Source organism: Dipteris shenzhenensis, chromosome 29, assembly GCF_047967505.1.
Source record: "Dipteris shenzhenensis isolate YYH24624 ecotype China chromosome 29, Dip_SZ_1.0, whole genome shotgun sequence".
NCBI lineage: Eukaryota > Viridiplantae > Streptophyta > Polypodiopsida > Gleicheniales > Dipteridaceae > Dipteris > Dipteris shenzhenensis.
Window position 1 is genome coordinate 35944384 of NC_141624.1, and position 27446 is coordinate 35971829.

The 27446-nt window shown below is 45.1% G+C and overlaps 1 protein-coding gene across 3 annotated transcripts; it reads right to left on the reverse strand.

Moving 5' to 3' along the window:
* Positions 1-1035: 1035 nt before the first annotated feature.
* CNX2 (cofactor of nitrate reductase and xanthine dehydrogenase 2) lies at positions 1036-26210 on the reverse strand. 3 transcript variants are annotated; one of them, XM_087400607.1, is made up of 7 exons: positions 25948-26210; positions 24878-25630; positions 24648-24785; positions 24305-24496; positions 9451-9519; positions 1449-1661; positions 1036-1296 (listed from the first exon to the last, which is right to left on the reverse strand). In XM_087400607.1, exons 1-6 carry the CDS (start codon positions 26029-26031, stop codon positions 1578-1580), a joined length of 1320 nt encoding a protein of 439 aa, XP_087256733.1. In that variant the 5' UTR covers positions 26032-26210; the 3' UTR covers positions 1036-1296; positions 1449-1577. The 3 variants fall into 3 exon arrangements, with proteins under 3 accessions (XP_087256733.1, XP_087256732.1, XP_087256731.1); XM_087400606.1 differs by having other exon boundaries at positions 1461-1661; positions 24618-24785; XM_087400605.1 differs by having other exon boundaries at positions 24618-24785.
* Between the last annotated feature and the right edge of the window lie 1236 nt (positions 26211-27446).

Here is a 27446-nt window from a genome sequence, read left to right on the forward strand (position 1 = left end):
CAAAGGAGAAAAAAAAGCCAAAAGAACCATCAAAGACTTTGGCTAGAGGTAGACAAAGTGGCCAATCCAAAGGCTAGAGAACTTTGTCTCCATGAGGCAAAGTAAGAGACCAACACATTTGACCCCAAAGGAGCGACAGATAACTTTATCTCACACAACTCAATTTTGCACCCATAGATCAATATTGTTAAGATTTTTGCAACGTATCAATATATTTGAGACCTAGAGAAAGCTTTTTCTCAGGTTCAGACAACCATCGAAAGATCCAGAGAAAAGCACAAAAGAGCTATGGATAAGCACAAAAGACACATGAACCTTCAAGAAGCAGATTGGGTACTTCTCAAGTTTGAGAAAGGAAGGCTTAGAAGAAAAAGGGCAAAGAAAAGGTGTATCCACAACTCTCTACCAACTACTACAGACCTTTCTAGGATCAACCAACCAATACACAAAGTAACATTTTGACAAGAGCTGCTAGAAAATTGGGTGATTCACAATACTTTTCACGTGAATCTTCTAAAGAAATATCAAGGACACAAGCCCACAGTTGCAATTCAAGAAGAACCACTAGAGGTGGAAGAAATGGAGGAAGTTGTCCAACCATAGCAAATTGTGTACCACACAGAGAAGAAAGGGCCAAGCGGCAAGGTTACCCGTAGGTACCTTATCAAGTTCAAGAACTCCTCGACACTACATGCAAGTGGGTGGATGAAGAATTTTTCTCCAAATTTGTAGTTGTGCCAAGAAGCTTTTCAGTTGAGAGGAGCCAAGGGGATGTCACTTCACTGTTCTTCTTCCAAGAAATAAAGAGATTCGTTCAAAGAAAGTCGACTTTGCTTAACCATAGCAAGTTGACTTTCTTTTGTTTTGCATTGGTTAGTGAGGAGCGTGGGAACACAAGGGACTAGGATTAGTCCAAGAATTAGAATGCATGCATTACCTAATCTCTAATAGGTTAAAGTGTTGAATATTGTTTATTCATTGTGTAGGACCTTGGAGAGTGCAAAAGGCTCATGTTTTAAGGAAAAAGTACACCAACGTGGAGGGCCAGCTTTTGGAATGCTTTTTTGAGTTTCCAAGCCACAAAGTTATTTTGAAGTGTGAATTGCCTAGAACTGCTGCAAATTGAAGTGTGGAGATGCAAACTGAAGTTCAAAGAAGATTTCACAGCCTGGAATCCTGCTTTGGAAAATGTCAGGTACAGCCAATTTGGAGCCAAATCATCACTTATGGTGGTCCATCTAAAGCGCAAAGCACATGACAACCGTGCATAATGGTATTCTGCATGAATATGCGGCACTGCAAGCACAATCAATGGTCCTTGTCACGAGCATGCACGGTCAGCATCATATGAAATCAATCAATGAATATATTTCATTCAAGAGGATACACATTCAAGTAAAGAAAACTTGACAAACTAAACAAACCCAAAAAAAGATAGAAATGATGACCTTTGAAGTTACCAGATAGCAGCTCGAAATCTTCTTTCCTTCTGGTTTTCTCCTGGTAATCTCCAAATCAATATTCAGGCTTCCAGCATGGCTGTTGTAAATGTTCAACCAGAAGCTTCTATTTTATAACTAGCCACCAATATGAATCATAGGCCTATTTGGTGTCTGGGCTATCTCAAACATGCCTGCATGAGCTGCCTTCTTTTTCTTCACCTGCTTGTGATTAATATAGAAGGTCCATTAGATCTCTCTCTCTCTCTCTCTCTCTCTCTCTCTCTCTCAACACACACGCATGCTCATGGAGTCTACTTGACGAAGTGTTATCAATCTCAATTACTAAGCAGATAGCCACACCATGCTATTAGAACACTTAGCATCACTATGTCTAATGGAAAATAATGATGGAAATCACATATCATAAGAACATGCTAAGGAAAAGGAGAGAGACAGCATAATCCAAATCACATATCATAAGAACATGCTAAGGAAAAGGAGAGAGACAGCGTAATCCAATTACATCATCACAGATACCACACTAGAGGCATGAAAAAGGGCATCCCCTACTTTGCAGGTGAGAATCTACAGGAATACATAATAATACTAAGATACAATGACCAAATCTCAATTTCCAAATCTTGGGCACATCCTGGCCATAAAGAGACTGAGCATAATAGGAATGACTCACAAAGTACTAAAATTATGTAAATCTGATAGCTCCATGCTGAAACGATAGACTGAGAATAATAGGAATGACTCACACAAGTACTAAAATTATGTAAATCTGATAGCTCCATGCTGAAACGATAGTCAGTGGAGAGGCTTAATCCAAAAGCCCCTACATTTACTGGGCCCAATTAAAGCCTCATGCTTAAAGAAATAAGAGGCTTGAAACTTGCCTTGAAATTATGATAATGAAAGTACGATTTCAACCTCCCACTGAACCAGCTTTCCCATCGCTTAGGAAGAGAACACCCTTTGATAAGTATAATTCCTTGTGTAAAATTGGAAATCTAGTTGTAAAAAAGAAAATGTGGAATACAAGTAGCAAACACCATTACATAGCCTTGAGTAGGAGCTCACAAATTTGACCTTGTAACTGGGGCAGGCCTTCAGAATATTAGTGCCAATTATAATAATGAGTTGGTGCCTTGAAGTTACAAGCTCGATAAAAATAGGTGGATAGGACCATGGCCTATGTTTAACCTAGACATTATGTATGTGACTAATCGACACACTCCTTGGGGTAGGCTACATGGACCTTGACAATTTGTCATATATCTAACTCAGATGGTAGCTAAAAGGTCATCGATTACCTGTAAGTCTGCAAAGATATGAAAGGTGATGATAAAAAGACCGTAGAGAGTGAAAACTCACCCTTTGAGATTATATAAGCAACCTAGCCTAGGTTCAGCTACTACCTGTATCCAACATAAGCTTTATAGCAGCTTGAGAAACATGAACAAGGTGTTAATTCTAGTTAAAATGATCTGATAATTCTCTCTATGATTCCTCTAATCTTTCATCAACATAATTCTTCGTTGTATTTTAGCCAACCCTTTGGTAACAGAAATTTATAAAAAGGCAACCACCTTGGAAATCATCAATTTTTTTGGTCTATGTGAAAATGCGTGGAGTGATACTTTGGTCCCTCAATTCTCCCCTTTCCAATCATATCTCCACTCATCTTCCAGATCTTTCTCCTCTTAAAGCAATACACCTTCCCATGCCTGGCTGTTCCAGCCTGCGTGGGCCTTTCCCAGGCTCGTGATATGTGTACATCGACTTTTACTATCCACTTAATCATCATGTCAGGAAGTCTTTAAGCAGACCTGTGATAATTTACTACCAATATTATCCAAGATCAGTTTTTACATCCAGCTTTAACGTTCCTTCTAGATACATAAAGCAACTACACCAAATTATTGCATGGCCAAATAAATCACTCATTGTCCACTAACTGTCTATTATCTGGCTGTCAAAATTCAATTGCAAGGTCGACTTCTAGAACTAAATGAAGCTTATCTCTACACAAAACACCTTGGACAATGGAAAGATTTTCAATGATTTGCATAGTACCCAATCTTTTAGATCCTCATGGGGTTTGGAATGCCGAGAATCCTTTATCCAAATAGGTCTCAATCTAAACCTCCATAGCTTACAATCAAGGCCGTTCGGAGATAGTCGATAAAAATTGGACTGTCCACAAAAGCTTTCAATCCGTTCACATAGTATCCAAAGCAAAATCCATTGAGAATCTAACTAATCTTGAGGTCACACTCATGGTCCTTCAGCAACAAAAGGGGGGTTTGATCAGTGCAGTGGGATCTCAAACACACCCCGTTTGGAGATTTCCGTTTGCCTCCACAGGGTTGGAGAAGTGGTCCCCGGAGGTGTTTGATGCTATTTTGGGTGATCAGATTATGCTCATGATGGACGAGTGGATGGGACCACACGGACTAGATCTTTGGTACGCCCATGGCGCAGAGGTGAACTTTCAGCTGAGCTTCACGCTGATAAAACAAAAGAGGAACATGGCTAAAAAACAACAAATAATCTTCAGACTGGAAGATATTGAGGCTGGGGCAATCATGGAATCAAAAATGCAGTGTGTTCTGGCTCCAAGTGACAATAGCTTAGCACACCATCCAAAGCATGGATCCAAAATTACAGGAATCGTGCCCAACACAAACTCATTGAAATCTTTCCCAGACACAAAGCGAAATTCCCACGAACCACCAATCCCAAAAAAAATAGCGTAACACCCACAAGCACCTTCTGACAGCACAAGAAACAGCAAAATATAGGAAATGAACCCACAGCTCATTGGAAAAAGTCTCTCTGTATCTGCATCAGGAACCAACCGCGTACAGCTTCATAAATGTCTTCTTGTCTCTGACCAAATTGCACATGGAGCCAACAAGAAAACTCTCTTAATGACATACACAAGTCAGCAATCAAGCTTCCTCGTCAACTCAGCAACCCACCAATCATGTGGTCGTAGGTAGATCCATAGACAAATCAGCGCTTGTATTAAACTACCTCTGCCTTATCGCCATCCAGTCACTTTTAAAGAGTAGCCAAGGAGAATCTCAAATGAACTCTCAAATCTAGTAATTCAGCCAGCAACCTGTCAAACTCTTGACTCAACGCAATTCGATCAATCATTTGGCATACTGATCGTTCTCACACCACACCAACGGATGAAAGACACCAGCAACAAGTCGTTCTTCTCTCTTACTATAAGGAAATCAGAGTCAATCAGAGAATGACGTAGGAGCACCTTTCAATTCAACAGCAAGAACATTTTCCCTTCGATCGTGAAACCATTGTTGTGAACTAGCCCATCACTCAAGCCTTCTTCTCAGGAAATATCCCACGATCAAATCAGCAAATGATCACAACAACAAGAACGTATCGCAAAGAAGTCGTTCAGATCCCTTAGAACTAATCACAATCAGCAACTGGCCTTTCATTTCCCTCACGATGAGTCCAGTTCCCTTCGAACACCATCGTTGAAGAAGACCAGGACGTCACGCTGAACTGCGTTTCTTTGCAACCACACTCCTTCCTTCTTTCCTCGCACTTCTCCTCTTCTACGATGTTAGGCTCTCTCTCATTTGCATGCGAACCCCCTCCTTGAGACAACCACGGATCTATCACCCTTTTGGAAACTCTAGCAACCTTCCACCACGTAACATGGCAGCTCCCCACTTTCTTTGAGCGTTTCACCTGATCACGTAGCCAGCTTGCACATCCATGCAAAACTCCCACATTTGCTGGCCACCTCATCTCATGAATTAAACCACTCTCTTTCCCTTTCCCAAAAACCATACACCAAGGCCAAAAATGCCCCACATTCACATTTAATGCACATTCCCTTCAAGCCAACACTTACTCACAATCTATCACATATAATGAACCCATCCTTGACACACGGGATACTCATATAGTCAAATGGAAACCACTCATAACAAAGGAAACCCAAGACACAAGGTAATAAAAGAACATATATCAAGTCACACACAAAAAACTCCGTCACACATTGGATACCACAAATGCTCTGGATATGGCTGTACCCACATTACTTCTCATCATTTTCCATGTGCCCCTGCAAAAAAACATTTTTTTTATTTATCTTGAAATATATACAGCCATTCATCATAGTTCCAAAAGTAGTCTTTGGTATCCCATAACCCAAACCAAAACATAAAAGTGCATATCTATGCACCTACCCTTTATTATGTACAATGCACAAGAGCTTACTACATTTTTTGACCTATCAACGCACGAGGAGCCGGTGTGTTGTTTGGCGACAGGAATTATCAAATTGCCAATGGAGGCAAAGGTGGAGTAGGCACACTTCTGGCCCCTCCAAACGTGCGCGGAGTTGTTCGGGGTGGAAGCCTCCTTCATGATGAAGTGGGCACATATCCACCCTAGTGCAACGCCGCACGGACATTGACTACTCGCCCTCCAAACCCTCGGCAAAATCACACAAGATAGTCTTTCTAGGTCAAGCACCCACTCACAAGAGAGCCTTGTTCCCGACTCCCCTGTCCTCATGAGCTAGACCATAGTGAGTTGAAACGTACACGAGCTCCACAACCGTGTTCGTAGCCAGCCGCAGTACTTGATGCTCCAGCAAGAGTTGCAGAGAGCAGTGGTAGGGCGGGCAGTGGACATCCTTATGATTCAGGAGCACATGTTTTCAACAGCAGACATCAGATGACGCCATCACCTTCTTCCAGGGAGAGGTCCATAGGAGTGGTCTCCTGCAGTAGGACGGAGCGGAGGGGTCTGCATCTCACTCTCATAGACTTTGGCTTCAGAAGTCTACGATCAAGGCGAGCTCATTCCAGGACGGGCAATTTGGATGGGAGTTCGGACGAGAGAGTCCAAGATTGGAATCCTGAATGTGTATGCCCCAGCGTCGTGTAGGCAGCACCGCCCGACCTTTTGGTGGAGGCTGTCAGAGTATCTTCCGGATGTTGACTCCTGGATTGATGGAGGGGACTTCAACAACCTAGAGTTTATGGAAGACAAGCAGGGCGGCACCTCGTTCTCTCAGATGCCAGTAGCAGAGCGTAGTACCTGGGAGCAATTCATTTTCATGATCAGTGGCAAAGACTTGTGGAGAGAGCCAGAGTTCAGCAGGACTCCTGGCAGCCTTCTCTTCTCCTTTGGATAGAGGAGGCACGATGGATTGCTCGAGAGATTAGACCCCTTCTATGTTGGGGACTGGGCATTACACAAAGGCAAAACTACCGAGATTCTGGCAAGTACCACCATGTCCGATCACTCTCCAGTGGTACTTCACTTGGATCAGCCACGCCGAGGTCTCCCCTAGAAGGGGGTCCGCACTCCAGAGGACCTCTTGCAAGACGAGGAGATTCAACAGGTTATGCCAAAGATCTGGGAGCACTCGAGATGGCACCGACTGAGGGCTGGGCTGCGTGGGTTGCCGATGCGATTCAGAGGAGCAGTGTGGAGCTGCATGCTCACTCCCTTAGGCGGAGGACGACCCTTCAAGAGCACGAGCGGGCTTTGAGGAGAGACCTCGCCTCCATCGAGAGGCTCAGGGAGCAGGACCCAGTGTCTCAGTGGCTTAGTGATAGATTGGAGAGCGCTCGTCTCGAGCTTCAAGACACGGAGCTGCAGCGGGCTGAGTTCTCCTACCATTCCTCCCGGGCCCAATGGGTACAATAGGAGGACAGGATGACGAAGCAATTCTTTCATACCGTTGGGCCCCGATCGACCGGCACACGACTACAACGTCTCTGGGACTCTCAGGGCATCATGCACACTGACCCGCAGTAGATTCTTGACATGACCACCGGATTTTATGGCCAGATCTTTCAGACAGAGAGGATGATCCCAGCTGGTCTTGTGGCCCGAGAGCTAGTTTGGGATCACATTCCGACAGTAGTCTCGTGGGACTTATGCAACAGACTTGAGGAGCCTTTCACAAATGAGGAGCTCTGGGAAGCCCTCAAGGCTCTCCCAACCCAGAAGTGCCCGAGGGAGGATAGCTTGACTCCGGCCTTCTTCCGGAACTTATGGAAGATTATCTCCACCCCTTTCCGTTTAGATTACCAAGAATTTTCCACACTGGCCTTCTCCCTCAGTCCTTGTGCAGGGGGTGGATCTGTTTGATCCCGAAAGGGGGAGATAGGTCAGATATCCAATAGTGGAGGCCGATCACTCTACTTGATACTGCGTACAAGATCCTCGCCAAGGTCTTGAGTTTGCGGTTATGGCCTCATCTTACCGACATCATCCATGACACACAGACTGGGTTTGTCCAGGAATGCAGCATCCTGGACAACATCTTCATGTTCTGGGAGGCAGTGGATTGGTCCAGGGAGGAGTCACAGCCATTGGCCATCCTTCTCTTGGACTTTGAGAAGGATTACGACAGGGTGGAGTGGTCTTTCCTGGAGGGCACTATGAGGAGACTGGGTTTCTCAGACAGATGGGTCAGAGGAGTTTCAACGCTATATGCAGGGAGCTCTAGTCAGATGATTATCGGAGGACACACAGGCGAGGCCTTTCCTCTCTCTCGCTCGGTCTGCCAGGGCTGCCCACTAGCTCCCTTCCTCTTCTTGTTTGTAGCAAAGGCTCTAGGCTACTATTTGAGATCACAAGTGGTGGGTCTCACAAGGTTGAGGCTCCCAATCAAGCAGGAGGAGGAGCTCCCTGACTCGGAGTTTGCAGATGACACGGCCTTGTATGTTGAAGGCACCACAGCGAGTCTAGAGAGAGTCAGAGGCGCCTTGGCTATCTATTGTGAGGCCTCGGGGGGGCACAGATCAACTAGACGAAATCCATAGGCTTCTTCATGGGCTTTGAGGAGACACAGGAGATCCGTGAGTGGGGGAGTGCTTTGGTTTCAGATGGATACTGCGAGGCCAGACAGCGAGATACCTCGGATGCTAGGTAGGTATTGACATCACAACACAGCAGCAGATTGCCCCGGTCCTTGAGAGTGTTCAGCGCAAGCTTCTCTATTGGAGCTCGGCCAAACTGTCCCTCACAGGTCGCGCCTTAGTGGCAAACCAGGTCCTTCTTGCCTCCTGTTGGTGCTTTCACAGAGGATGCATTGGGCAGCTCCGACGGTTGGTATGGAACTTTCTCTGCGCAGGTTCAAACGGCACGAGGAACACTAGGGCCCGAGTAGCTTGGCAAACGGTGATCATGCCGCAGCGACTATCGAGAGGCGTGCTCGTTTCTGCCAAGCTTGGCCTGCAGGTGTTTTCTACATCTTCACTCGGCGAGGGATTCGCTGGCCATATAGTCCCCCCAATTGGCTATTAGCCCCATCCCCTAGGCAGTGAGCTGGGCTTCTCCGGAACAGGCCGGTTTTCTTTCTTTCAGCCTTTTCCGGTATTTCATACTTAGCACCTTCGGGGCTTTTGTCTTGTATGAATCTTTCAAGCATTAATAGAAGGTTCCTTTCTTTGAAAAAAAAAAAAAAACCAGCATTGTTGGAATACAGAAATATGCCAAGTGAGAACAAATAACTGGAAACAGGCTTCTGCTAAAGCTCGACTCTGACATCTCATTCATACCCAGTCCGGTGTCAATGTCTCTTGGATCATGTCTCTCTTGATTATGGATTGTGTGAGTGTAGAATTTCAAAGTTACAGTCTGGCCTTGTGGATCTATTGTGAGTTATATGATGCAAATCCTAATGTAAAGAATTATCTGCACAAATCTGACTGTCAGTCAGGCTACAACCACCTGGACAACCCCAATAAAAAATATGGATCATAGATTCCTAACAAGACATCCAAATATCTACCAAACCAGTAAAGATGAGCTCACTTGCTGCAGATTCGATTTCATGCAGGTTTAAAAATTTTAATGCAGATGAGGAAGTAAAGTAGCATGAGAGATTACAAGAAACATTTGACAAAGAACCAGATGGATGTAAAATAAAAGAGAAGTATTCTTTAGACAATAACCAAGAATGTATTTCCTCTATACAGACACCAACTCTTACAGCTGCACTAATGATCTCTCGAATCATGGTGTCATCTGCTCCAGCCCGTATTGCATCTCTTAGACTAACCTGTCATTTAACATAAACACCATAATGTTAATGTCTCCAACCATAAGCGTCTCTCTCTCTCTCTCTCTCTCTCTCTCTCTCGCACGCATGCGTTATGGCCCAACAGATACAAAGATCACAGAGACCACGCCCCCCACCATAGCGAGAGACGGCTTGACAGATGCAGACCCGTGACATCTTCACATCTCATCGGAGCACCACCATGGCACCCAGATAAGTATTTGGTACACGAGCCTCGCTTGTCTGAGCTTTTCTAATATTTTGAGATTAGCTTAGCTTAGCACTATGCAAGGGCCTATGCTACAAAGGAGCAACGACTAGACATAGTACATCTAGATGTTGTTGGAGGCCCTCAGCTGAAAAAGAGAGTAAGACCGCATCGTTCACGTGGAGATGAATCTGAACCAAGGAGCCAGAAAGAAAGAAAGAAAGAAAGCTTATGAAAGTCTTTGAAAGATCAAAGGTCCATGAGACTGACACATTCAATAAGCTGAATGGGTGGAACCATTGAGCGGGCATTCGCACCCAAGACAAACACAAATACTAAATATCTTAACCCATGGAAAGAAAGATAGATCTGCAATGTGGTATCACCGTGGCGGTCCTATATCTGCTGTCTCAAGAACTAGGTCCATTGAGTGATTGAGAACTAATAGGAGGCAAATATGTATAAGACGGAACAATCTCTACTATCAACCTGTCGAAATTGAATTGCTCTATGTGTCACTACCTTGGATGTATTGAAGATCATAACCTTGGTTTTACCAAGATTGACGTTCAAATCATATCTCACAAAAGATTTGAAGTACATCTAGATATTGCTAGAGACCCTCAGTTGAAAAGCATAGTAAGACCACATTGTCTACATAGAGGAGAATCTAACCAAGGATCCAGCTAGAAAGATTGAAAGAAAGGTCTTGAAAAAATGAAAGGTCTATGAGACTGAAAGAGCTAGAGACAATGAGCTGAATGGGTGGAGAATCACTAAGCAGGCATCCACTCCCAAGACCAATAGAAATACTAAATACATAAACCCATGGAAAGAAAGAAAGATTTGCAATGTGCTGATCCTCTGTATGATGTCTCAAGAACCAGGTCCATTGAGCGATTGAGAATGGATAAGAGGGTCTCAGTAGACAGAGGCTCCGGTGGGAATCAGCACTCCAGAGGGATAAAAATCATGATAGAGCAATGATGTCAATTAACCCTTGTAGTAGCTCTCCGTCGAAAGTGCCCCCTTCACCCTTGTCGATGTTCCAAGATTTCTTTTAAGTAGCTTCCAAACTTGTGGGCTGGCTGTTCCAATAGATTCTTCAGATTACAACTATTGTTGCCATGGTTCTCCCTTATGCGGGCGTATGCTCGACATTTTAGTAGCATGTGATGCTCATCTTCTACCTCCCCTGTAGGGCAGATTTTGCATATCCTCGCCTCCCTTGGGATCTTAGGTTGTATTCATCTACCCTTCTCCACTTCCAGATCATGCGAGCTGGTCCTTATTTTGCATATTAAATTCCTTTTGAATATTGAGATGTCCTCCCCAAGATATTTATGCATTGCATTGCTGTCCATTAGTTTGTTTTCCCGTTTGTAGAACTGCATTTTTGTTATTGGATCGTGCCATAGTTTCTGTACCATTTTCGACGTCACTAAGTCCCTGATTTCACATGATTCTTCAGGTATATCAGCCACCTTTATTCCCCATAGTTCCATCCACTCTTCCCCATCTTTACACCAGGCGGTGGTCTTAGTGGCTTTCATTGCTTTATGTGGTTTCAGGTGTGCATCCATCTTCTTAACCTTAATAAGGTATCCCACCTAATGGCATAGTGCTTCACCTTCCAATGATATCATACCTGTTTCAGCTAACAGGATGGGATAAGGTGTTTGCGTTTCAACTCCCGACTCGCCTATAATAAAGCATTTATGCACTGTTTCTATCCTTTTCCAATAAGCCCTAGAGAGCCCAAGTGCCCAAGCTGGACATCCATAGAGAACCACTGTTTGCACAAGCATGGTGTATAAAAATTTCCTCATCTCCTAATTCCATAAATGTGCCTTTGTGCATTTATTTTGGCAGCTGGACAATGCTTTTAAAGCTCCCAAAATCCTACCTTCCACACATGCATTCCACTTGTAATTATCTGTAAAATCCAGCCCTAGATATTTTGTATGAAGCAACTACTTACAAAGTCTCCCCTTCGAATGTGAAATTTATATGTTTATTTCGAGACCCGATCACCATTACTTTGGTTTTTGCTATGTTGATCTGCATTTTTGAATATTTGCAGAAATTATATAAGGCATCCAAGTGTGCCTACATATCGCTGTTATTTTTTGCAAAGAAGACCACGTCATCCGCATAAATGAGCAGCAACAGTGTGTAGCCGGCCACCTGGGCTCCTCCTTTGCTGTTTTTTGTCATCCAATCTTCCAACTCGTCTATGAAGAGACCAAAGAGAGTTGGTGACAAGGGGTATCTCTCCTTGACCCCTATATCGCTGCTTATGATGACCTTTCCTTTGGAACTGGATCCATCTACAAGTGGTTGTGCTAGCTCAGCTAGTACCTTCTCGTAGAGTCTGTACGTGCCGAATGCTTATTATTAAATAAGCCCTTTTTCCCCTTCATTACACTCCGGCTCTCAGCTGCATCATCTACCTGGAGACTGGTAGTCTGTGCTATCTGACAAAGAATCAATGATCACCCTCACAGTGGACTGTAGCTATGTCCCATAATCCTACCTTTGTGTCTTGAGCAACAAGTCTTTTAAGTCATATAGCCTCGTTTCTTTGCCCAAAAAAAAAAAAAGGTCATATAGCCTCGTGAAGGTTGATCGCTACTCATCTCTTATCCGAATAAACCAATAGGCTAGAGAGGGATCCAAATCCATCTCTGAAAAGACAATGGTGGTGGCCTCGAATGTCACAGCACACAAGACATCTGGAAGCAAAAGTGCTCCTCTAACCAACCTCCTATAGATCGATTGATCGCAAATGCGGCCCTCCCTAGATATGCCCTTGTCCCATCCGCCCTCTCAATGCATACTCCATGAGAAGAAACATAAAACTGCTCAATCGAGGTCCTCATGGAGTGGCGGAGGTGGATCATTGTGTAGCCCAAAGGTTGATGAAGCCCTCCTCTGATATCTGTAGGCAGTGCTCTTTGTATGAAGCCATAGGAAGCTCGCTAGGTGCTAACCAAGTTCTGTATGTATGTAGCTATACGAGACCATCCCGGATGGAATCGTTAGCCTCATAATAAGTGAGCAGAATAGAGCAGGCCTCAAGGCTATACTGAAAAGAGGCAATCTCTCCATGTGAAGTGCAAGACTCGCAAACCATCTACATGTGTGGGCACGACAACACCTCTGATCACTCTCAATTGCTAATGTGATGGACGCGGTTAAGGCGAGCCATGGTAACCTGCATCAGCCTGAGGTTGTGGAACCAAAATCCCTAGCTCAATGAAGGTATGTGATCACCCCGAATGTTGCGTCAAGATGAAGTGGAATCACCCAAACTCAGCCAAGATGATCTAGTGTGTGATTGATGGCTCATTGCAGATCATACGTGCCATTAATAGAACATGGAGCCTCTCCACCCGAGCTTAATCCACCTCTAATAGATCAACGCCCAAACTTAGGTTGCCATACATACCAATTGGACAGACCAAATAAAGTCTCAAACTCATCAATGTAGAGACCGCACCTCCTCATGTCTCAATGAAAGTCTCTAGCTTAGTAGCTTATCGATGTAGAGCCCAAACACAGTTGGTGACTCAACAGACAACCGTGTTTGGCCCCAATTGTGCTCATGACCTCCTCAGCCCATCCGGTCATCATTTGAATCCTACTTGAAACCCTCTCATAAATTTCAAAATTGCCTAGAGAATCAATGTAGGAACCTTGCTTGAGACCCTCTCATAACATGTGAGAACTGCCTAGAGAATCTCTTGACCACACCTCAAATCCTGTAGGCGTCTCATGAGATGGGCCCATGGCAGTGTGTCAAAGGCCTTGCGGAAATCCACAAATCAACAGTAAACCCTTTGTCTCTATGCCTTGGCCTCCTCAATGACACCTCAGAGTGTGAAAATGTGATCTAGAGTCATGTGATCAAAGAGAAAGCCTATCTATCTAGCCTCGTGCTCCGCAAACTCGCTCGCATGAGTTGGACAATGGTGAGTTTGAATGTGCATGGTTTTCATGACCGAGTTTAGATGTTTTGATGATCCATGGGCATATGTTCTCAACAGTGGATATCATGAGACATGGTCACCTACTTCTAGGATGTGGTCCTTAGATTGGGTCCCCAGCAGTAGGACGCAGTGGTAGAGTATGCATCTCTGTGAGAGAGGCCTTGGCTTCGAAGGTTTTTACCAAAGAGAACGGATGGGGCCTGAGCTATTGTGGATGGGCATTCAAGTTGGAGATCTTCATATTAGGGTCCTCAATGTTTATGCACTAGCGAGTCGCCAGTAAAGGGATCCTTTTTGGAGGCAGTTGACGGAATGTCTTTTTGGGTTCGACTTCTGGATTGTTGCAAGAGACTCAACAATCTAGAGTTTGAGGAGGACAAGTAGGGAGGGGCTCCTTCTCTGATAGAGGCATGTGGGAGCAATATATTTTCTCCATCTACAATTGAGATTGGCAAGAGCCCAAGTTTACCATGCTCCCAAGTAGCCTTTCTGCCTCTGTTGGTCAGAGATGCCCAAATGGTTAGCTCAAGCGATGGGACAGATTCTACGTTGGAGATTGGGCTTTGCCTATATCTTTGTGGCTATGACCATGGCCGACCATTTTCCCATTGCCATGCATTAGGAGCAGCCTTACTCCGATTTCCCCAAGTGTGGAGTGAGGATTCCAAATGAATTGTTTCAAGAGGACGAGGTTCACCAAGTCATAGCTCAAAATTGGATCATAGATGAGGTTGGGCCCTTTGGACCACTAAGGCCATTCAGAGGAGCAGTTCAAAGATGCAGACCCAAGCTTTGAGGCATGGACAAGCTCTATAGGCATGTGAAGGCTCTTAGGAGAGACTCAACATCCATAGAGAGGTTCAGGGATTAGATGAGGTTGGTCCCTTTGGACCACGAGGCCATTCAAAGGAGCAGTTCACAGATGCAGACCCAAGCTTTGAGGCATAGACAGGCTCTATAGGCATGTGAAGGCTCTTAGGAGAGACTCAACATCCATAGAGAGGTTCAGGGTTAGGAGCCATACTCCCATTGGCTAGGTAATATATATGAGAGAATTCGTTAATCCTTTCAAGAGACAGAGACCAGATGGGCGAAGTATCCATACCATTCCTCGTAGGCTTGGTGTGTACACCAAGGAGATAGGATGATGGGCCGGTTTTTTTAGACGAAGGGTTTGCATTCAACCGGGAGCGTAGCTTCAAAGAAGGCTGCGCGATGAGGGAGGAGCTTCACTCAGATAGCTAGAAGACTCTTGTTCACCACTTTCTACAACCTCCAAGTAGAGGAGATGGCCGACCAGCCTGCCCCTACCAGCCATTTGGGATTCCCTGTGCCAGATGGCTGGAGGGGGATCTCTATAAAAGCCCTCCTGGGCCTCAGTTAGGGGCCTTTGCTGGCCTGCCTGGCCACATGGCTTGCAGCCACTGGCGCAGGCTGTTCCACCCTTCTTACCTGCCCCCAAACCAGCCCATAAGGCCTTCCATATCTCACCTTTTGCTGCGTCTCTTCTTCCACCTCTGCTCAGCCCTTGTTCCAGGTCCATATGGCCTGTAGAAGCCCTCTGTACCTTCCAGATCTGTACCCAGGATGATGTCATCACGCCTGTCTACACTGCCCTTCTTGCTGGGTTCCCTGTGCAGTTATGTCCTCTCTAAGCATGGACAGCCTCTGGGAGCTTCTCTGCTAGATCTGCCCTCCATGGTGGCTCTCCTTTACCAGGTACTTCACTCTTTCTCTGCTGCCCACATGGCAGTCCATGTGACAGCCCCATACCTAATCTATTATCTATGGTCCATCCCCCCAATGAACTACTCATTTGGGGGCTCATAGGTGGGGAGGTGACCAACCCTAATCCAACAATAGTAGCTAATCCCTGCTATGTGTGATGGACTTTATGGTTTCAATCTTATGAGTGACTATCATGAGATTGAAACTGCACTAGGTGTTGTATTTTTGGTGGATAAGTTTCGGCATATGCCAGGTGGGGCAAGATTTTTTGGCAAATCAGCAGATAGCCTCGGTCCTAGAGATTGTGCCCAGGAAGTTATTACATTGGATCTCTGGAAGGCTTTCCCTTGTAGATCCATTGATTGTAGTGAACCAGGTTCTTTTGGCCATGGCCTGGTACATTGCGTCTTGCTGTTGTTTCCACATCGGTTGTATGGGGCAGCTCAAGAGGTTGGTTCAAAATTTCCTCTCGGTAGGCTCAAACGGTAGGTGGATTACTTGAGGACGAGACATTGATCCTCCCCCAAGGAGAGGGAGGGATGAGCATTATAGACCCAGAGATGCAGAGAAGAGCACTCTTCGGCAAGCTCATCGTTAGAGGTCTCACTCCAAGCACAGTCTTGGAAGCTCCTACTCCAGCAAGGGCTTCCAAGGAACACTCCCCACACAGGAGGCCAGTGGCAACAGTCTCTCAAGTAGAATTTCTCGGAGGCCCCCATCATAGGAAAGCGGTCGCTATTGATGTGAGCTTGATGAGGGCGTAACAACACCTCTCAGCACGCCTCATTCTGGCCAGCCCGTAGTGTAGGGCACCCCTCGTATGTGCTAGTGCCTGAAGCCACTCCTCCACCTACTCAAAAAGGCCATACCGAGCTCCAATGAAGGGGGCAGGTTCGTTGTCCCATTGTGCCCAACTAATGTGCATGCAATGGCCCAACATGTGCCCATCTGGATGTCAGACCTCTGGATGAAAAATCAAGCGCTAGTGCTCAAACTTGTCCCAAGCAGGCTTGCGGAGATCGATGCTGCCATCCCAACGTTGCGGCATGAGGGGATTAGGGTGGCCCCAAGCGAGCGGTTCTGCAAGGCTTGACACCGTAGGCACCTTCTACACTTTCATGGATCGAGGTATCTATTGGTTGTATCTTGCCCCTCACTATCTGTTGGCACCTGCTTCTAGGGTACTCTAGGCATTGAGACCCCAAGAGGCAGTGGCCATCACCCTTCCTTTCTAGATTGCTAGATTTGTATTCTAATAGAAGGTCCTTTTTCTGCTAGGGGGGGAGTGTGCCTTTTTGAAGCTGTTTGCTCATAAAAAGCCTAGTGGGGGCATTCTTTTGGACCAAGAGCAGTTAGTTCTTGTGGATAACACATCCTAAATAACCCCAAACTCTAATTCTTGGGCCAAAATCCTTTTGGACAAAGAATCAAAGTATCCTTGGGAATTTATCTGCACAACTGTAATTTTATTCAAGTTTTCGCCTCCTATTTCAAAAAAAATCATGTTTCTCCATATTTTTTGTTGATGCACTCGTGATTTCAGATGATGGTCATCCTTTGCCAATTCACCATATATTTGCTGAGACCACAAATATACTAAACAATCTTGGACCTTGACAATAAAATCGTTGCTTGAAATAATGCTTGCTCAGGTTTGAAGACAGAGTTGTGATAGAGTCAGCTGGTAATTGTGAAGTCTATTGCTTGGAACAACGGAATCGAGTCTTGCTGAAAATCAGTGATAGGTCGTTGGCGGTCAACAGCCCTAGTGTTCAAGACTCCAAGAAGGAGAAGTCTCCCCGACTTGATATCTTGGTATAAGATAGCATATGGGGATGCCTCCCCCTTCTCTCCGGAGCTCCATGGCAAAATCTGAAGTCTCTAGGGGAAACAAGTAGACTGCAATGAAGGTATTCCTCGATGATGTGCTCTTGATCCGAAACCAAAGGAATCTGATGTGCTAGGCTTGTCGCTCCACGATGATCATCCCCGTGAGAGACTATGTCAAGCTACTAAGTGGGCATCCATATGCAAGACAAACTAATATATGAAACCAATCCAAAAGCACTTTTCTCACAAGAGATCGAAGGAACTCAACAAAGAGAACCTAGAACTCCCACAAACAAAGACACAAAGACCAAAACCACAAATCTCACAGGAGATCTCAGGAACTCAAATAGAGATCCTAAAGCTCCCACAAACAAAATCCATTTTATTTCAAACCTTCTAGATTGCTTTCACAACCTTGAAGGACCTGCTTCGAAAGCAAGCATCATTTTTAAGCACAGCAAAGTCTATACGTGAGTATCATCGTTTGGTCCACCAAAAAGAGCACACATTTATTGCCATAGAATGGGGAATTACTAAACCTCATACTTCACAATAACTTTGACGATTTATGGCAGAAGTTTCCAAAGCAATAGACTCCTTGTCCTCTCACCGACGTCGCCCTCCAGCATTCCTTTGCACACATGCTATACGACATTCCTCATCAGCCGTCGCCCTCTCATGACTACCTCGCCCTGTTTCTTGTGCATTGTTTCCCACTGGTGGCATCAGACATGCTGCCTTGAAGCTACATAATGGTTGAGCCAAACATCATGAGGTGCTATGTGCTAAATACATTGTGCTAAATACATTGCACATGGACTAAGTATCCTAACTCCGATCTTGGCAAAGATTTTTAATGTAGTTTGCACCGCTTTTTTCACACTTGGAGCCTTACCCCTATGCACAAGGCAAGAAATCCCATGAGCCCAAAAAACTACGGGCACATCATCATTGGAGATGTTATGTCCAAGAGTGCCTTGGTGGCCCAAGAGGAGAACAAAATCCCTCCTAGAGCTAGAGGCCTACAATAAATGCTATGAGCGGCCCACCTTGGCTGGTAGTTTCAAGGGTGAGTAATCCTAATCCGTCCGATGCCTCGAGAAGCCAGGCCAAACATGTGCACCCAAGGCAACAATTCATGGTATGCTGCTCCCAAACGAGTAGCCACTGCCTACAAGGGCCAAATAATTGTCTTCAAGAGAGGCCTGGGGGAGGATATTGTTCACTCTAAGAGAAATCAACAATCTACCCATGCCCAGCATGTCTGGAAAAAAGGTTAGTTCACACTACTCCTTGCCACCATCCCATAAAGGATAATATCTAGTAATCAAAGGTCTGTGGGGACCACACCTCGTCACTTGCAGCCATGTAGAGGAAGCGCCCACGCTAGACGGGCTTTGCTGCCCAAAGCTCCCAAACTCCCTCTTCCCGGGGTGGACATAGATGCCCGAAACCTCAAAACTGTGGGGTAGCTGGCGGGGACATTCATGTAGTTACACAGCCCCATCGTGCAAAAATACCATAGAAGTTGCAGAGGCTGACAAAGAAGGTGTTGCGGGGGGCAGCCTTGTCTTGCCTCCCTCCAAGGCGGAGGATGAGGAGACCCCACTAGAAATAACCGTGGTGGTAGAAGAGACTAGAAGACCCTGAGGGACAGAGGGCTGGTTGGAGGAAGCGGAGGAGGGGGGGGGGCTCAACGAAGGCTTTTTGGGGATCAAAGACTTGAGCCAAGGGCAGATTTGTTTGATACTAAAAGGGGAAGACAAGTTTGACATTCGCCAGTGGAGACCGCTCACCCTGCAAGGTCTTGAGCTTGCAGATGCAACCACACCTCGTCGAAATCGTCCACAACATGCAGACAACATCTTGGACAACATCCTCACTTTCTAGGAGGCCAATGATTGGACCGGGAGGAGTATCAACTGATTGTGATCCTTCTTTTGGAATTCGAGAGGGTGGCATGGTCTTTTCTAGAGGGTACCATGCAAAGGATGGATTTTTATGATAGATGGATCGGGGGGTCTCAGCCATGTACGAAGGGAGTGCCATCTAGATGCTTATCGACAGTCACACAGAGGAGGCCTTTGCTCTCTCTTGCCCAATACAACAAGGTTTCCCCCTCGTTTCTTTCCTCTTTCTCTTTGCGGCAGAAACTTTGGGCTATTTTTTGTGTTCCCAAGCGGTAGGCCTCATAGGGTTGCGGCTCCCGATTCGTCAGGAGAAGGAGCTTCTTTACTCAAAGTTGGCATAAGGCACATTTCTCTTTGTGGAGGGCACAATGGAGAGCCTAGAGGGGGTCCAAGGAACCCCAGAGACATGTTGTTTGGCCTTGAGGACCAAGATCAACTCAACCAAATCAAATGGCTTCCTCATGACAACTAAGGAGGTTCAACAAATCCTAGATTGGGGGACTACACTTGGCTTCTGGTGGATTCCGAGGACCAGATAGCGAGATATTTAAGTCGTCACAGGTGGGCATCGATATTCCAACGGAGCAGTAGATTGCCCTCCATGTTGGAGAGTGTGAGGTGCAAGCTTTTGTACCGAAGCTTGCCCAAACTCTCTGTAACAAGCAAGGCCCTAGTCACCAACTAGGTCCTCCTGGCTACACCTTCGCATAGAGGCTCTTGTTGGTGCTTTCACAGAGGTTGTGTGGGTCAGCTTAGGCGCCTAGCGTGCAATTTCTTGTGGGCAGGTTTAGATGGTACAAGGGACGCTAAAGCATGGGCCGCTTGGCAAACGGTGCTCTTGCCCCAGAGATGCAAAGCAAAGCCCTTTTGGGCACGCTAGTGGTATGCGGTCTCACCCCAGGCAGCGAGTTGTTGCACATGTTGAAGATGCAACTATTTCCGTCATGCTCACACCACAAGCTTGGCAATGGATTGGCTTGTGCATTGATCCCGGCTCTTAGGATGGGACATTCATCTGTTGTATGATTGGCCATGCAATGTGGACACCATACATTTTCTATCCTTGGATAAGTCTGAGATGGTGGCTAAGACATGTGAAGCTTTTGTTCCATGGCATGCAACATTTCTTCTCTTAGCTTCATGTTCATGGCATCTAGGCAATATTCATTAGATGTTTCTACTGTGGAATTGGCTTTGCCCTTTTTAGAGCGATTATCTCGTGCCTTGCTCTTCCATTATCATTGCTAGTAACAGAGTCTGTCATTCCATCCTCTATGTCAATTGCTACTGCATGAGCGGCACTAAATGTCTCATAACTGCTAATCTTTTTCATGTCTTTGAGGATCTTCTTTCTTAGGCCTGCAATGAACCAGGCTATCAGGTACTTATTATCGGCAGGAGCATGGGTCACATTTGGCAATTAGGCGTATCATTTTGCCCAGGTACGTGTGTACATCTTCCCTTCAACCTGGTTCGAGATTGCTCAATTGGAGAGCGGGATCATCTTGAAGTCTTTTCGTTTGAAACTATCTCTTAAATTCGGTGTGCAACACGACCCATGTGGCTCATTCTTCCACTAGGAGGTCGAGGTACCATTCAGAGGTAAGGCAATGGGGAACCATGCGACCTTGGTTTCATTTGATTGATCCCCTTCAACTCGACATGCGGCATCAAAATGCTGGAGGAATATTTTGAAAGTTCTAGTTTGCCCAGGGGTCGCCTGCCTTCATTGTTATTGTTGCAGCCAAAATTGTTGCAAGGGTTAAAGAAATTGTCCCCATCCGATCCGGTGATGCTTGGGTGACACAAGCGGGCCATTTGTGCTTATGGAGCTCCCACAAAGAGTTGTTCAAGTGTAGAGTCTTTGACGGCATTCTGCCCTGCAAGCTTTTGCTTCAACAAGGGATTCTTAGCAACACCCCCCCATACAGGAGGTCAGTGGCAGTAGTCCCATAGGTGGATTTTTTCAAAGGTTCCCCTCACAGCGAAGGGTTGAGGAGCCTCCACAGGGTTTGGCAGCGCTTGTCCAGAGGAATCATTCAGGCCAGTCCAAGGTGCCAAGAGGAGTTTGAGCGGCAACAACTCATATGGCATCCGGAGGTTCGCGACCAAGAGAGACTCATGTTGGGGAAGAGCATGCACATCAGATGGGCTCACTAGGATAGTGGCCCATCCAATTCTTTTGGGGCTTGGAGCAGCCTTTCTACGAAGGTAGAGGCACGAGGTCAGGCGCTCTCTCATTTGGGCACGAGATGGCAGGGATTGATGTTGCCACCCCAGAGTCATGGTAGGAGGGACTGCACAGTCTCTTGGACCCCAGTACCGATAGTTTTCTAGGACTGGGGTGTCCCTCAAGATTCAATTTTTGCAGCAATCCCCTAGATTCTATCGATCGCACACTGTATAGAGTGGAGCCTAGAGGCCTTCTTTAGCCCGAGATTGTGAGGGACCTCAGGGCTGACGAGCCATTGGATCGCTCGAGTGGCAAAGGATTAGGGTGGTGGGCCACTTGGGCAATTGACTAGACCATTGACCCAATTCCAATCACCCTAGGATAGGAGGTGCCAGCCGGCCTCTTGGAAGATTCAATGGGATCCGGGTGGGTGGTTTTGGTCTGTACGAATAGGGCACTCCGACAAGGTGGAGGAAGCACTCTTCTTCTCGTATACGACATGCATTCGCCAACAACTTCAACTAGAGGCAGTAGTGTGTGTCATAGGATGGAGCAGCAGGTTCCCTAGGAGGTCATCTCCCATTTTTAAGATCATGTATTTCTTCTGGATGATGATGCACTTGGCTAGAGCAGGTGCAAGTAGATGGCAGGTGCCATTGTTGCGCACACAAACTTCTGGAGATAATTGCGCATTTTCTATGGGGTCGCCCAGCCACACAAAAGATCTAGATGGGTGCCCTTCGGATTGTTGCCACCGCACAAAGGATGCAACGAGACTTCACTTGGGAGATGGCTACATGGTTGACATAGGGGGGGTCATGCCTTCTCCAATGCAGCCTCTCCCGCCTACAGAATACAAGGACAATGGATCTTCAAGATAGAGGCACAAGATGCAACACCTCCTTCCGGCCCACGCCCTTTGCCTTCGTCACAGGATAGTGTTTGGGAGATGTGTCCAGCATCACTTCCTAGAACACTGGGTGGCCCGCTGCAGTTTTATGATGGGAGGCCATCTAGTTCCCCCGGTAGCCAACCTCGTCGCCATTTAGCAAAATATCATTTACAACATGTCCGTCATCTGGGAGTTCGGGACTTCAGTGACCGCCGAAAAGTAGGCACATTTTTGCAAGGCTTGGCTTGTAGGTGTCTTTTATGTTTTTACTAAGCGAGGTATTTGCTGGATGTATAGACCTCCACCTTAGTTGTTAGCCCCTGTTCCAAAGATTCTCCAGACAATGAGCTAGGTTTTCTTGAAACAGGCTGTTTCAAGCATTAATAGAAAGTTCTTTCTCTCTCCAAAAAAAAAGTGATATGCACCCCTATAGCTGCTCATGGAGATCAAAGGACTTGGATAATTCATATTCCAAATGGCTTACATTACCCCAACTTGCATGGTGGCAGACTAAAAGTGAGACTAGTTTAATGAGTTGGACAATTCACTCAATTAATTGTGTTTGCTCATACAATTTGTGTATATTGGATACAAGATGTTATTTTCAAACGTGTAAATAACCATGTAACCAGAGATTATTTTAACATGAGAAGTAAATGCAAGTTATACTCCTGGGAAATGCTCGAGAAATGCACTTCCCAAAATAACTTACATATTTCTATAACTTGAGAGCCGGTATGTCCCCATAACATTGAGGAAATGGACATTCCTATTAATTAGTTGTGGGGAAAGAAGAGGGGTGAGAAGGAAGATGGCAAGGCTATGATTAAACTAAGGGATAAAGGGGGGAGGAAAGATTTCAATAAAAGAATAATGGAGTTAGGGGGCATTAAAGAAAGAGCCACGTGAGGTGAGATTCGAGAGGGGGGAAGGGACCAGTTATGAAGGGGGCATTAAGGAGGAAGGGACATGAAGGGGAAGGAAGGACCATGTATAATATAATATTTATCTTTAGGGATGCTATAACTCTATAGCTTAGTGGTAGAGCTCAAGTATGTGAAATAAAAGATTATAGGTTCGAATCCCCTCTTGATATAATGTGTACCTTCTTAGACATAATATTAAAAGATTAACCTATGAATAAAATATACCTTTGTAAGACTAGAATATGCCCAATCATACAAATTTAGATTTTTTGTTGTTCTAAAGACCAAAAATCTACACAGAAAATAAAAGAGAAAACGAAAGAGAAGAAAAAATAGAGGTAAACAAAAACTTTAATGAAAACAAAAGGAATGAATACTTAGCAAGCAAAACAACACTTTAGTCGTCATCAGTGCCCAAGCATAAGCAGCTATACTGGGTTTCTAAAGACCATAAAATATATTAAACTGTGTACAAAATAGGTTAATTAGCCTCCATGGACCAAACAAATAGGAATAAAGTTGAGTTGAGCGAGTATGTCCCCACAACATAGAGAGAGAGAGAGAGAGAGAGAGGTGTAATAGCGTCTTCAGGAGACCTCACGGGTCTATGAGACAAGATACAAGATATATGTAACCCATACAAGCCACTGTGGACTGAAGCAAAGGGCTCACTAAGGCCCTTGCTGAGTGCTAAGTGCTGAGAATGCAAAAAGCTAGTACAAAATATATAAATATATATATAGAGAGAGAGAGAGAGACAGACAGACAGACAGAGACAGAGACAGAAACAGACAGACAAATAGACACTGAGACGAACTTGCTTAGTGCACATGTATATGATAATTCATACAGGTGCATTGGTCTAGTTAAGGTTTACTAACTAGTACAAGCACTTCTAACCCTAGATGCGTTTTGATGATGAAAATTATTTTGTATTAATTATTAAGATATGTTAGATATGCAATGAGTTTCAATGTCTCCAAACAAAGGGTTCACGTCACTGGTGGATAGAAAATGCAAGTGTGTATATACTTGAATATCACAAAGCACTGATGATAACTGAGCAATAAGATCGATAGTAAATGTAAAAAATGACTTGTACAGTCATTAGGAAATTTCAGCATACCTCCGAAGGGCCAAAAAGACACACTTTGAAATTTCCATCTGCAAGAAGACGAAGTCTATTGCAACCAGCACAGAAATGTTCCGTCATGGATGTGATGAAGGAAACTGAGCCCTTAAAGCCATCTACATAAAAGTTTTTTGCTGTATCTGATGGATGATCCTTCAGCCGCTGCAAAGTGGGAAATCGTTTCGCCTGAAAATTCCACACGTTAAGTCTCACAGGATCCTTCAAGCGCTTCCCACAAAAAAGAGGATTCAATACATTGATAAAGCACACATTCGAAAAGCTTAATAAGAGCTATTTCTTGACTTACCAGAATGTCTTTCATCTCCAAAAAGGATACAAGTTTCCGAGAGTTCCACACATTTCCATCAAATGGCATGAACTCTATAAAACGGACATTAATTGCCTTATCCCTTGTCAGATCCACAAAATCACAGATTTCATCCTCGTTAAATCCACGCATGACAACACAATTCAGCTGCACAAAAATTGATGAGCGCAATATTAGCAAAAAAGATGGAAAATAATGTTGGAAAATTTTGTAGTAACCTAAAGAATAACACAGCATACCTTGACAGGATTATAACCCAGATCTAGAGCTGCTTCTAGAGAATCTAAAACCTTGGAATGTCCCTTGCGTCTCGTTATGAACTCGAATTTCGCAGGCACCAGGGTGTCTAGACTAATATTCAGAGAATCCAATCCAACAGCTTTAAGCTGTGGGAGCTTCCTTGCCAAGACCAGTCCATTTGTAGTCATAGCCAAGGTCCTCAATCCAGGCAAAGCCCTCAAACTTCTACACAGCTCCTCGATATCCTGCCTGACGGTTGGCTCCCCTCCAGTAAGGCGGATTTTATCCACACCTGCTGTCACAAATAACCTTGCCAACCGAATGAATTCATCCTTATTTAGAAGCTTTGCGCTGGGTGTAAGGTCTACCCCTTCTGCTGGCATGCAATAGTGGCATCTGAGATTGCAACGCTCAGTTACAGAAATGCGTAAATAAGTGTGTTTCCTACCGAACGAATCCATCAGCATATCCATGGCAGACACTTCCTGTTCCAAGTTTTCCGCGCAGCAAATTGGCTGAGCTGCAGCCACTGATGTTAACGTTGATGGGTGACTCAGAAAAGCTCTCCCGAAGCCTTCGGAAACAGAAAACTTGGGCGATCCTCGTTTAGGGTCATGCAGAGCTCCCTCTGCCGCCATTACTCCGTTCACCCCACTTGACACTAAAAGTTTCTCCTTGTGCGAAACCGCATGAAAATATTTTATGCTCCACCAGGGTTCAATGCTTGAAAACGGTCTATTGCATTTCTCCCCCTGTCAGGAAACATTATTGAAGTATGAATCGCCTTCAAAACATCGCAGCTCAATATAGTCCGGAACAAAACAAAGTTGTGAGAAGTGGTTCTATAATGCGATATGTTGAGTATGCATATCATTGAAGCCAGGCTCACATTTGAAAGGATCAAAGCAGAACGCTTCAGCTAGTCAACGAATGAGGGAAGATCAACACACAAGGGTGGCACAGATGGAAGTTTGAGGGTGGTAAAATTTGCCAAAATTGTGTGAATAGTTGCCCAAATTTCAATCATCAAGAGAAAAAGCGATAGTAGATAAATGCAAGGAAAGCTTACGTTAACACCAGCAGATCCCACTGAAAATGTGAAGCGATGAGGAGGTGTAGACCAAGCCAAATGGTGCGCAATCCGTTTAAACATTGCAGGTGGAACAAAGGAGAAGAGAGAAAGGGAGGAGAGGGATTGAATCAAGAGCCTAGAGAGGAGAAGGAGGTGCGCAGAAACACAGAATTGATGAGGCGAGGCATGGCGGATGGAATTCGATAACTTGGCATGCAACAGCACAGAGATTGAAGTTCAGCTGCTCCTCCACGGAACTAGGAGACATTCTTCAATTGACAAGACCTTCTGCATATTTTTCTATTAAATACTCTCACGTCAAAACTTAGACGATCAGATCTCATCCATTCTTCATCCCACAACATGCCACCTGTATCGCCACCGTGTCTTCTCCGCCGCACGATCGAGGAACTTAGCGCCTTAGCAGCGGGCGCGTTCATACGGTCCGGCAGCATAGGACCCTCAAAGGAGGATGTCCGCCTGCCTCGGACCTTACCCTGCCTGGTTTTATTAGCCGTTTTGGCTTGACCGTCGAACTCCGCAATTGACCAACCGTCGCTGCTTGAGTGTGCGGAGGTGCCGCACAACCTTTCCTTCTGTCGGACAATTCAATGGTCAAATAGTTGTGTGCCACATCGATGAACACTCCTTCCACACCTAAACCCAACTCCGGCAGCAAAGGACCCTCGAAGGAGGATGTCCGCCTCGAATCTTATCTTGCTAGCCGTTGGTCAAATTCTGTAATTGACTGACCGCTGCTTGGGTGTGGGGAGGTGCCGTACAACCTTTCCTCCTATCAGACAATTCAATGGTCAAATAGTTGTGTGCCACATCAATGAACGCTCCTTCCACACCTAAACCCAACCTTATCATCCAACCTATTAAGATTTCAAACGAGGGGCTCGGTGGATTGCTATCTAATAAGAAACTAGCAAATTGCAATTTCAGACCTTTTAGTAAATACTAGCATTCACTAGGAAACCAACTAGTAGAGCTTTTTCCTTTCCCAAACACTAGTACCACTACATTGATGTTATTTTCATCATGGCCTTCCACGATCGCTCATCACCTTAGAGGGCAAGACCTTCAAGTCCACGTAGTTGCTGGTTTTTTAATAAATTTCCTTTGTGACTTGTAATCATGTCGAAATACAACATTTTCATTACATTAAACCTTAGTTTTTCATGAGTAGCAGCACAAATCGAGGGTACCAGTGTACCAATTTTCCACGTGCATTACTACTCACCTTGGAGGGCGCAAAATATCTTTTATTATTATCAATATTATTGAAGAGATGGATGTATATCCACCACGATCGCCCTTACAACCCTATGAGGGGATCAACGACGGTACCAAAATATTATTTTCATGATTAGACCTTCACATATCTAGAGTGCATGACATTAGATGGGATGCAATATGCCAGCTATCATTCCACTGCCCTCAACCTTATTGAGATAGAGGACACCAACATACCAATGTTGCTTTTGTTCTAA